The sequence below is a fragment of the Anomaloglossus baeobatrachus genome, chromosome 7 (assembly GCF_048569485.1).
Source record: "Anomaloglossus baeobatrachus isolate aAnoBae1 chromosome 7, aAnoBae1.hap1, whole genome shotgun sequence".
Taxonomy (NCBI): Eukaryota; Metazoa; Chordata; class Amphibia; order Anura; family Aromobatidae; genus Anomaloglossus; species Anomaloglossus baeobatrachus.
In genome coordinates, this window is record NC_134359.1 from 95,403,777 (window position 1) to 95,416,949 (window position 13,173).

Here is a 13,173-nt window from a genome sequence, read left to right on the forward strand (position 1 = left end):
CTTAAGGTCATTGTCCTGTTGGAAGGTGAACCTTCGGCCAAGTCTGAGGTCCAGAGCACTCTAGAAGAGGTTTTCTTCCAGGATATCTCTGAACTTGGCCGCATTCATCTTACCTTCAATTGCAACCAGTTATCCTGTCCCTGCAGCTGAAAAACACCCCCATAGCATGATGCTCCCACCACCATGTCTCACTGTTGGGATTGTGTTCGGCAGGTGATGAGCAGTAACTGGTTTTCTCCACACATACCACTTAGAATTATCCCCAAAAAGTTCTATCTCTTTTTGGAAACTCTATGCGGACTTTCATATGTCTTGCACTGAGGAGAGGCTTCCGTTGGGCCACTCTGCCATAAAGGCCCAACTGCTGGAGGGCTGCAGTGATAGTTGACTTTGTGGAACTTTCTCTAATCTATCTACTGCATTTCTGGAACTCAGCCACAGTGATATTGTGGTTCTTATTTACCTCTCTCACCAAGGCTCTTCTGCCACGATTGCTCAGTTTGATAGTTTGATTGGACGGCCAGATCTAGGAAGCATTCTGGTGGTCCCACACTTCTTCCATTTAAGGATTATGAAGTCCACTGTGCTCTTAGAAACCTTGAGTACTGCAGAAATTCTTTTGTAACCTTGGCCAGATCTGTGCCTTCCCACAATTCTGTTTCTGAGCTCCTTGTGCAGTTCCTTTGACTTCATGATTCTCATTTGGTCTGACATGCAATCTGAGCTATGAGGTCTTATAGAGACAGGTGTGTGCCTTTCAAAATCAAGTCCTATCAGTTTAATTAAACACAGCTGGACTCCAATGAAGGACTAGAATCATCTCAAGGAGCATCACAAGGAAATGGACTGCATGTGACTTAAACATGAGTGTCTGAGCAAAAGGTCTGAATACTTATGACCATGTGATATTTCAGTTTTTCTTGTTTAATGAATTTGCAAAAATATCTACATTTCTGGGGTTTTTTCTGTCAAGATGGGGTGCAGAGTGCACATTAATGAGAAAAAAATGAACTTTTTTCAATTCACCAAATGGCTGCAATGAAACAAACAGTAAAAAATGTAAAGGGGTCTGAATACTTTCCGTACCCACTGTATCTCTGAGTTTCTTAATATTAATATTTCCGATTTAAAAAGTTCTATATATACAGCATATGGAACCTGATGTGTTAACTATATACCTTTCTTCTATTACTGGCCTCCATGATGTATTAAATGCATTGTATTGCCTTTTATGTTAGTTACCAACATGATAAGGTTTATGTAAATTCAAGATGTTCAAGTATATCAAGCATTGTTGGGTTGTTTTGTTAAAGTAAAGTTTGTTGTATATTTTTGTCAAAATTTTAATAAAACCATTTAAAAAAAGGAGCTGCTCAGTGCTCATCTCTAATTAGAGGGAATCGCTGAACTTCGCTCTCTGTTATCTCATGTACGTCTGTACTGTTGACTGTGTACTTTTTACACTGTGTTCTCTTGCCACAAAAAACTAAACAAATAAAAATCTTTTGAAATGGTGGAAAGAGAATCACGGTACATCGTGTAAATGCACTCACCATATATACCCATCAGAATGAGCAACATCAAACGCAAGCACATATCATCATGGCCGTCCACTTATTCAACAAGTCAGCATTTTCATTAACTTATCAAAAGTATATGATTCCAGTCTCCAGTGAAATCACCAATATAGTTTTATCTTATGTGAAAGCAAAAGTAAGTATCATAAGAAGGTAAGATACTGAGTAAAGTAAGAATTCCCATCCTATTTGTACCTTTTTGTTAATTGCGCATGTCTATTTTATGAGAAAGAACAGCAACAAATTGCGATCAGACCTCCATACGAATATAGTATTTATTAATAAGGAACAGTGAATAATTGTGGAATACAAATAGAGTCAGTGGTGGAAAGAAACAAAAAGCTGTTGACCCGCCAATCATAAAATATTATAACCATATACATACACAACCTCAAAGCTAGAAGGAAATATAGTATATAAATATAGAAACCTGATTATACAGTATATAACCATTAAGGTAGTGTATATATAAGAGGAGACATTAATGATGTATACAACCCACATGCTGACAGAGACTATATATATATATCCCCCATTTCCTTGAGATGGCTGGATTGTCATTGTAAATAAGCACTTGTACCTTGCCCACCCCCCCCCTCCCATATTTCATTGTAGATTGTAAGCTCTCACGAACAGGGTTGTCTTTTTTTCCCTCTAAATATTGTATTTTCCATAACTGTTACTTGTTTGTATATGATCCTTCTGGATAGTAAAGTGCTGTGGAATATGTTGGCACTAAAGAAATAAAGATGATTATTATTTTTATTATTATTATTATATGAGGAGTGCCAAAATTCAAGATGCAGAGTATATATCTAACTGTATATCTGAATATTGCACATATGCCCTAAATATTTAAAGACGTTACATCAAGACCAGGTCATGAAGACCAAAGCCCAAATAAACATACAGGGAAGTCCAATGATAGTATGGGGGTGCATATACTAATGCAAGAGGAGAGGAACCACATCTCCAGAGATAATATGACATAGTCCATGCATTATAATCACCTGAGAAAGCACGGGAACAGCTAAGGATGTAACTTCCTTATATATTTATGGAATATGTGCAATATTCAGATATACATTTTTATATATATATATATATATATATATATATATATATATATTTTCTGCACCTTGAATTTTGGTGCCCCTGTATTTATAAGGGCTTTGGTCATCATGATCTGGTCTTGATGTAACTCCTTTATATATTTAGGGCATATCTATATATATAATTGCCTTATTCTGTCTGTCTGTCTGTCTGTCTGTCTGTCTGTCATGCTCCAAAATTGTGTCCTTACGGTGACACAAAGCTGATTGGCCGCTGGGCTCGCCATGGCCCCGCCCCCCCACACGGATTGGCCTCTCGCCCCGGCTCTCTGCAGGCCCCGCCCCCCTCACGCAATGCACGCTCGCTCTGGCCCAACTGACACGGAGCTCCGACTCCCAGGTGAGTACACACACACACATCAGATCACACTCACTCTCACACACACCTCACACATCACATCCACACACTCACAACATCCTGGGATATCGCTTGCTTCTACACCGGCTCCGTCACGATCCCAGCAGCGCCAGACATAACCTTGCGATGCTGGGATCTTCACGGAGCCCGTGAACGCTGTTAACCATTATACACATCGGGTAACTAAGGTCCCTTGGTTACCCGATGTGTATCATAGTTACCAGTGTACACCGGCTCCGTCACGATTCCAGCAGCGCCAGACATAACCTTGCAATGCTGGGATCTTGACGGAGCCCGTGAACGCTGGTAACCATTATACACATCGGGTAACTAAGGTCCCTTAGTTACCCGATGTATATCATAGTTACCAGTGTACACCGGCTCCCGGTACACATGTGCAGGGAGCCGGCATTATACTCCTCTCCCCCCATGACTACTCCTCCTATTACAGTCCTCCTATTATACTCCTCTCTGAGTATAATAGGAGAACTATTATAGCATGGGAGATGTAGCACGATGGGGGGTGCACAGCATGGGGGATGTAGCACGATGGGGTGCGCAGCATGGGGGATGTAGCACGATGGGGAGTGCGCAGCATGGGGGATGTAGCACGATGGAGAGTGCGCAGCATGGGGGATGTAGCACGATGGGGAGTGCGCAGCATGGGGGATGTAGCATGATGGCGGGTGCGCAGTATGGGGGATGTAGCACGATGGGGAGTGCGCAGCATGGGGGATGTAGCACGATGGGGGATGTAGCACGATGGGGGATGTAGCCTGATGGGGGGTGCGCAGCATGGGGGATGTAGCACGATGGGGAGTGCGCAGCATGGGGGATGTAGCACGATGGGGAGTGCGCAGCATGGGGGATGTAGCACGATGGGGGGGTGCGCAGCATGGGGGATGTAGCACGATGGGGGGTGCGCAGCATGGGGGATGGAGCATGATGGGGAGTGCGCAGCATGGAGGATGGAGCACGATGGGGAGTGCGCAGCATGGAGGATGGAGCACAATGGGGAGTGCGCAGCATGGGGGATGGAGCACGATGGGGGGTGCGCAGCATGGGGGATGGAGCACGATGGGGAATGCGCAGCATAGGGGATGGGGCATGATGGGGGGTGCGCAGCATGGGGGATGGAGCACGATGGGAGGTGCACACCTCCCCCCAACACACACACACACACACAGGGAACCACAAACACCGCCATACACAGACACCCACACACACAGACAACGCTGCACACACACAACACCCAACACACAAACACCGCGGCATAGATAAATATACGCACATATCGCTATCGCACAACACACACACATTGCACAAAACATACCTCCCCCCAAAACACACCACACCCACACAAACTGCGCAACACACACACACACAACGCGACAGACACACAGCGCTCCACAAACAACGCAACACACATACAACACCGCTCTCACCCCCCGCCACACCCAGACAACACCCAGAATATGTACAGCGCCCTACACAAACACTTGGTAACTACACACAACAACATCTATATATATATATATATATATATGTATATATATATATATTTATATAGTCCGCACCTTGAATTTTGGTGCTCCACATATATATTGCCTCTGTCAGCAAGAGGGTTGTATACATCATTAATGTCTCCTCTTATATATGCACTGCCTTACTGGTTATATACTGTAAAATCAGGTATCTGTATTTATATACTATATTTCTTTATAACTTTGAGAGTGTATATATATATAAATATATATATATATATATATATATAATATTTTTATGACTGGCAGGTCAACAGCTTTTTGTTTCTTTCCACCACTGGCTCTATTTGTATTCCACAATTATTCACTGTTCCTTATTAATAAATACTATATTCCTATGGATGTCTGATCATGATTTTTTGCTGTTATTTCTTGCCTTTTTGGTGATTAGTCCATTCTATTTGTCCATGATTGGTTGCATGAATTAGTATTTATTTTTATTGTGATGGACTTTTTCTCTTCGCAATTTTCACTACATCTTTTTGAAAGACTATTTTATGACATACTTGTATTCCCCATAAAATAACAATACATTAATACTGTCTTTTAGCCATGTGTGAGGAAAAAATGCTCCTAAATTAGAATGTTTATGAAAATAGAAATGTAAGACTACGTTCCCACTATGAGCTTTTAGTGAGTTTTTGATATTGTAGATTCTCTGCATCATGTCTGCACCTATTAAGTAAATTAGGTAACTTGCGTTTTTTTATGTGTTTTTAGTACGTTTTTGACGTTTTTGCTTTGTTTTTGATACTTCCTGGTATTTAGGTTTGACAAAAGTTTATTGATACAGTTATCTGCAGATTACATACATTTTTATTGAGTTTCTGCTGCAAAAGTGCAGTAAAAACATTTGTATGTTTTTTACCTGCGGATTTACCACATCCAATAGAACTTTTCAGTATTTTCAGGGTTTTTTTTTAAACCATTCATTGTGACTTAAAAATGACCTGCTAATATGTTTCTAATGATTAGTGCGATTAGAGTGATTCCCAAATCTGTAAGGGTTTTTTTTTAAAATATATGATTTAGTGGTTTTAAAAAAAAAATCTTAACTGTAAAAGACAATGTGGTCTGTAAATATAACACCGATAAACAAAATGCACTGGCAATATATTAAAAATATATAAATTGTATTGATATCAATCAATTAAAAAATGTTTTTCTTTTAAAAGGGATAAGTAAAAAAAATAATAAAAGGGATAAGTCATGGTATTGTGAAAAAATCCCAAGGGTATATATGATATGACAATAATAGACAATTGATATATTTCTAAGAGAATATAGATTTCCCTTTTGCCATATAGAACAAATGGTTGAAAAGTATATACAGATCACCCCCAATAGATCAAATATATAAAAGGTATATTCTATAGGGAGACGGGTACATACAGTGCTGGCCAAAAGTATTGGCACCCCTGCAATTCTGTCAGATAATACTCAGTTTCTTCTTGAAAATGATTGCAATCACAAATTCTTTAGAATTATTATCTTCATTTATTTTGCTTGCAATGAAAAAACACAAAAGAGAATGAAACAAAAATCAAATCATTGATCATTTCACACAAAACTCCAAAAATGGGCCAGACAAAAGTATTGGCACCCTTAGCCTAAGGGGTACTTTGCACGCTGCGACATCGCAAGCCGATGCTGTGATGCCGAGCGCGATAGACCCGCCCCCGTCGCAGCTGCGATATCATTGTGATAGCTGCTGTAGCGAACATTATCGCTACGCCAGCTTCACATGCACTCACCTGCCGTGCGACGTCGCTCTGGCCGGCGAACCGCCTCCTTATTAAGGGGGCAGGTCATGCGGCATCACTGCGACGTCACACGGTAGGTGGCCAATAGGAGCGGAGGGGCGGAGATGAGCGGGATGTAAACATCCCGCCCACCTCCTTCCTTCCGCATAGCCGATGGGAGCCGCGGTGACACCGGTAGGAGATGTTCCTCGCTCCTGCGACTTCACACACAGCGATGTGTGCTGCCGCAGGAGCGAGGAATAACATCGGACCGTCGCGTCAGCGTAATTATGGAATTCGCCGACGTAACACCGATGATACGATTACGACGATTTTGCGCTCGTTAATCGTATCATCTAGGATTTACACACTACGATGTCAATAGCGACGCAGGAAGTGCGTCACTTTCGACATGACCCCACCGACATCGCACCTGCGATGTCGTAGTGTGCAAAGTACCCCTTATACTTGGTTGCACAACCTTTAGCCAAAATAACTGCGAGCAACCGCTTCCGGTAACCATCAATGCATTTCTTACAATGCTCTGCTGGAATTTTAGACCATTCTTAATTGGCAATCTGCTCTAGGTCCCTGAGATTTGAAGGGGGCCTTCTCCAAACTGCCATTTTGAGATCTCTCCACAGGTGTTCTATGGGATTCAGGTCTGGACTCATTCCTGGCCACTTTAGTAGTCTCCAGTGCTTTCTCTCAAACTATTTTCTAGTGCTTTTTGAAGTGTGTTTTGGGTCATTGTCCTGCTGGAAGCCCCATGACCTCTGAGGGAGACCCAGCTTTCTCACACTGGGCCCTACATTATGCTGCAAAATTTGTTGGTAGAACCACAAATTTGGTAAAATCCATCAACGGACACTCCACGAGTAATGATTATATCACAGGGAAAGAAATAAGGATTTTTTTCCTTTCCCAAATAGGAGTACACAACGTCACAGTAATTTCAAAATTTTATTATAATCAAAAGAAAATCCACACACAAGAAAAAACCATATAATAAAAATGAGTTGCAGTCAAATGAGAAGAGTATATACGGGTTTGAATGGTATTATGTTGCACAATGACATTCAATAAAGTGACCTGTGCTGTATATCTAATCATCAAAAAGAACCTGGTTAGTCAGATTATAACGCACCAAGAATGTAATAATAAAGTGACAAGTGCAAGAGCCTATTGTAATAACAATATGGGTCTGTGCAAAATTCCTGCAGATACAATATTATTGCACAACCCTCATAGGCCTTTCATATATGGCACAACAATAAATATAGTCACTGCCAGTATCACATTCATGAATTTTAACCGCTCCTGCATGCACCGCTACGGTACCACCTGCTGAAAGTAGCTGTACCGCGTGGAATTATCTGCTATGTATGCACAAACGCAGATGCGTCCTGTGCAAGATGGAACCGCAGGGAATACGATCAAGAGCGGCCAGGAGAATGAATGTGACACTGCAACATTATTGGAACAGACCAGAATCAACAGCAGTAATGGTCCTATAACGTAAATATATGCTAAATCCCAGTTGCTGAAAAAGGATGATGCCGTAACCACGCACTGCGCAACTTCACATGTGCTCACTAAATGCGCTCACCATAACGCTATAGCGCAATTAAGCGTGAATACATACACAGAATATCGTATCCACCGCATCACAGAAGAGCAACACTATACCTGGGATGATGATATCACCGCGAACACCCGATTCCCTGACACGTGTTTCGCTCCCGCCTTCAACAGGGAGCGAAACACGTGTCGGGGAATCGGGTGTTCGCGGTGATATCATCATCCCAGGTATAGTGTTGCTCTTCTGTGATGCGGTGGATACGATATTCTGTGTATGTATTCACGCTTAATTGCGCTATACCGTTATGGTGAGCGCATTTAGTGAGCACATGTGAAGTTGCGCAGTGCGTGGTTACGGCATCATCCTTTTTGAGCAACTTTGATTTAGCACATATTTACATTATAGGACCATAACTGCTGTTGATTCTGGTCTGTTCCAATAATGTTGCAGTGTCCCATTCATTCTCCTGGCCGCTCTTGATCGTACTCCCTGCGGTTCCACCTTGCACGGGACGCATCTGCGTTTGTGCATACATAGCAGATAATTCCACGCGGTACAGCTACTTTCAGCAGGTGGTACCGTAGCGGTGCATGCAGGAGCGGTTGGAATTCATGAATGTGATACTGGCAGTGACTATATTTATTGTTGTGCCATATATGAAAGGCCTATGAGGGTTGTGCAATAATATTGTATCTGCAGGAATTTTGCACAGACCCATATTGTTATTACAATAGGCTCTTGCACTTGTCACTTTATTATTACATTCTTGGTGCAATATAATCTGACTAACCAGGTTCTTTTTGATGATTAGATATACAGCACATGTCACTTTATTGAATGTCATTGTGCAACATAATACCATTCAAACCCGTATATACTCTTCTCATTTGACTGCAACTCACTTTTTATTGTATGGTTTTTTCTTGTGTGTGGATTTTCTTTTGATAATAATAAAATTTTGAAATTACTGTGACGTTGTATACTCCTATTTGGGAAAGGAAAAAATCCTTATTTCTTTCCCTGTGATATAAAAATTTGTTGGTAGTCTTCAGACTTCATAATGCCATGCACACGGTCAAGCAGTCCAGTGCCAGAGGCAGCAAAGCAATCCCAAAACATCAGGGAACCTCCGCCATGTTTGACTGTAAGGACCGTGTTCTTTTCTTTGAATGCCTCTTTTTTTTTCCTGTAAACTCTATGGTGATGGCTTTTCCCAAAAAGCTCTACTTTTGTCTCATCTGACCAGAGAACATTCTTCCAAAACGTTTTAGGCTTTCTCAGGTAAGTTTTGGCAAACTCCAGCCTGGCTTTTTTAAGTATTCGAGGTAAGAAGTGGGGTCTTCCTGGGTATCCTACCATACAGTCCCTTTTCATTCAGACGCCGACAGATAGAACAGGTTGACACTGTTCTACCCTCGGACTGCAGGGCAGCTTGAGCTTGTTTGAATGTTAGTCGTGGCTCTTTATCCACCATCCGCACAATCTTGCATTGAAATCTCTCGTCAATTTTTCTTTTCCTTCCACATCTAGGGAGGTTAGCCACAGTGCCATGGGCTTTAAACTTCTTGATGACACTACGCACCGTAGACACAGGATCTTTCAGGTCTTTGGAGATGGACTTGTAGCCTTGAGATTGCTCATACTTCCTCACCATTTGGATTCTCAAGTTCTCAGACAGTTCTTTGGTCTTCTTTCTTTTCTCCATGCTCAATGTGGTACACACAAGGACACAGGACAGAGGTTGAGTCAACTTTAATCCATGTCAACTGGCTGCAAGTGTGATTTAGTTATTGCCAACACCTGTTAGGTGCCACAGGTAAGTTATAGGTGCTGTTAATTACACAAATTAGAGAAGCATCACATGATTTTTCAAATAGTGCCAATACTTTTGTCCACCCCCTCTTTTATGTTTGGTGTGGAATTATATCCAATTTAACTTTATGACAATTTTTTTTTTTTTCATTGAAGACAAATTAAATGAAGATAATAATACCAAAGAATTCGTGATTGCAATCATTTTCAAGAAGAAACTGAGTATTGTCTGACAGAATTGCATTGGTGTCAATACTTTTGGCCAGCACTGTAGTTACTGTGTGTAGATAGAATATTTAGATTCAGTAGATTAAGTTGTATAAAACTTCAGCCATGCGGTTGCTGTATGGACATGTAGTACTAGTGTAAAAATAGACAATAGGTGAACTGTAAAATTAATAATTGCAAAGTATATACAAGTCATCCACAATAAAGTATAAGTATACAATGTAAAGTGCATGTATAAAATGAAATTACTATATACTCAAAATGGGGGAATTAGTATGCCCTGTACAGACACTAGTAAATAATTGCTGTGTATAATGGAATGGTTAAATCAGATAGTATATAAATCAGCCATTGTACTGAGTTCATATGAATATACTAGCTTAGTTATTAAACCAGTGGTGGTATCAGTATTAAATAGAAGTGTGCATACCAAATGGTATATAACAGGTGGTATATATATTAGCTATAGTACAGAATATACGTGCACATACAGTGGTGGTATATCAGCGTTTAGTAGAAATGTACATATCAGGGACAGCCCCCAACGCGCGTTTCGTAGTCTTTCTTTCGCAATACTAGTTTTGCCATATATAGGAAAAATGACACTCTCCTTTGAAGCAATGCTAGGAAGAAGAAACAGCACAATGGTTTTTTTCCGAGAAAAAATGGTAAAGTAGATGATCATATGTGCTCACCTAGATGGATGAAATAAGGTATATTAATGACCGCTGCTGCAGATCTACGGGCTCAAAGAGCTAATAGGAAGGAAGAATGGTTAGTGGTTTGTTCTGTGCTGCTGGTCAAAGATGATGCTGTGCGTCATTCCAAAAAAACGTGGTTTATTAATTCAATGTGTTTCGAAGCTGCCTTGATTCTTCATCAGGAAAAAGAACCCACAATACAAAAGTATAATATCAATAAGCTAACAAAGATTTAAAGGTTTTGAATTTGAGCTCCAGAAGAGCACATGATATGTAACAGTTTAAAGAGGATCATGTAGTCCGGTCACCTTACATTTACTCACATCAATCACCAGTTCGGATGCCAAATAATTGTAATATTTATTCTTCTTTCTATAATTTACTTTTCCTTTTATTCTCCCTTTTTTATTCTAACTTTTTCTAACATATCTTTGTACACAACAGTAATTTTGAATAAATGTTTTTTTTTTATTGTTTTTTCTCTCTCGCTCTAGTAGCATAATACTTATTGAACTTTGACAAGTCATCTGCTCTTTTCAAGCTCAAATTCAAATGTCAAACCTCAATTAGCTTATTGATATTGTATTCTTGTATTGTGGTTTTCTTTTTTCCTGATGAAGAAAGGAGGCAGGTTCAAAACACGTTGACGTAATAGACCACGTTTTTGGAATAACACGCAGCATCATATTTGACTGGCAGCACAGAACAAACCACTAACCATCCTCCCGGTCTCCTTTGAAGAAAGGGCTTCATAGGAATACCAACATGCCAACAATGCGGACTTCTCCAGTCCCTCTCCTTCCATGGTAACCCACCAGCACAGTACTAATGCACAATAGGTATTTAAATGATTAAATAGCAGGAATCAGAGATAGCTTCATTTGCTTCTCTTATAGGCAGATCCCAGCTGTGTAACACAGCTGACATCTGCTTGCTATAGCATGGTCTGTGATGTACAGTTAGATTTCTACACTAACATACTGTAGCTGGTGCGCTGTGATAGACTCCATTTTTAGCAGATACTTTGCCATTGGGGATAGTTATATTAAAAGAGGTTTCCACCCAAAAACTAATATTGGCTACACACTCATAAGTTTGAGCAATAGCCAGAATTTGGTTATTATGTTATATTTGCTTGAAGCGTTATTGGCATTTTTCTGTTTTGTTGCAATGGCCATTATGAAAAAGTGATAACAAGAAGAGTAACCATATTAGTTGTGAACTTTGAATTAGCTTCTGAGAAACAGATGTTACAGGTATTCTGTTAATATGTTCCATTAACATCAACAGAACAACTTATCAGTTTATTGTTACCAAATGACTGCACATCCTGTTGTCATTTTTACAAATTAGCAAAGAAAACAAATTGCCAATATCTCGAAATAAATGCAACAAACCAACCATATTTGCACTATCACTAAATTCTGACTTACCAAAGTATACACAAATTTTAGATTAAAAATCAAAAATTTCTGTAGGAATGTGCTCCAATATAGAGAATACAGAATGTACAAGTGCATCTCATTAAATTAGACTATCATCAAAAAGTTAATTTATTTCAGTAATTCAATACAAAAAGGTAAATGTATATATTACATAGAGTCATTACAGAGTGATCTATTTCAAGTGTTTACTTGTGTTAATGTTGTTGAATATGGCCTACAGCCAATGAAAACCCAAAAGTCAGTATCTCAGAAAATTAGAATAAATACCACCAAACACCTGCAAAGGCTTCCTAAGCATTTAAAATGGTCCCTTAGTCTGGTTCAGTAGGCTACACAATCATGGGGAAGACTGCTGATTTGACAGATATCCAGAAGGCAGTCATTGACACACCCTACAAGGAGGGTAAGCCACAAAAGGTCATTGCTAATGAAGCTGGCTGTTCACAGAATGCTGTATCCAAGCATATTAATGGAAAGTTGACTGGAAGGAAAAAGTGTGGTAGAAAAAGGGGCACTAACAATCGTGAAAACTGCAGCCTTGATTGGATTGCTAAAAAAAGGCCATTCAAAAATTTCAGAGAGATTCACAAGGAGTGGACTGCTGCTGGAGTTAGTGCTTCAAGAGCCGCCACACACAGACGTATCCAGGACATGGGCTACAACTGTCGCATTACTTGTACCAAGCCACTCACGTTCAATACACAATGCCAGAAGCATCTTACCTGGGCCAAGGAGAAAATGATCTGGACTGTTGCTCAGTGGTCCAAGGTGTTGTTTTCAGATGAAAGTAAATATTTCATTTCATTTGAAATCAAGGTCCCAGAGTCTGGAGGAAGAGTGGAGACGCTACAATCCAAGCTGCTTGAGGTCTAGTGTGACTTTCCACAATCAGTGATGGTTTGGGAGCAATGTCATCTGTGGGTATAAGACCAGTGCCACTCTGTTTTGTCAAGACAAAAGTCAGCGCAGCCGTCTACCAGATAATTTTAGAGCACTTCATGCTTCCCTCTGCCGACAAGCTTTTTGGAGATGGAAATTTTATTTTCCAGCAGGACTTGGCACCTGTCCACAT

General features: G+C 40.4%; 1 protein-coding gene across 1 annotated transcript in view; it reads left to right on the forward strand.

The window, feature by feature from the left end:
* The first annotated feature begins 1,602 nt into the window (after window positions 1-1,602).
* The window catches only part of LOC142245930 (putative methyltransferase DDB_G0268948), a 33,492-nt gene continuing 21,921 nt past the window's right edge, over window positions 1,603-13,173 (forward strand). Inside the window, exon 1 of the mRNA XM_075318938.1 lies at window positions 1,603-1,713. Within this exon, the coding sequence (XP_075175053.1) occupies window positions 1,603-1,713 (111 nt within the window). The remainder of the gene's footprint in view (window positions 1,714-13,173) is intronic.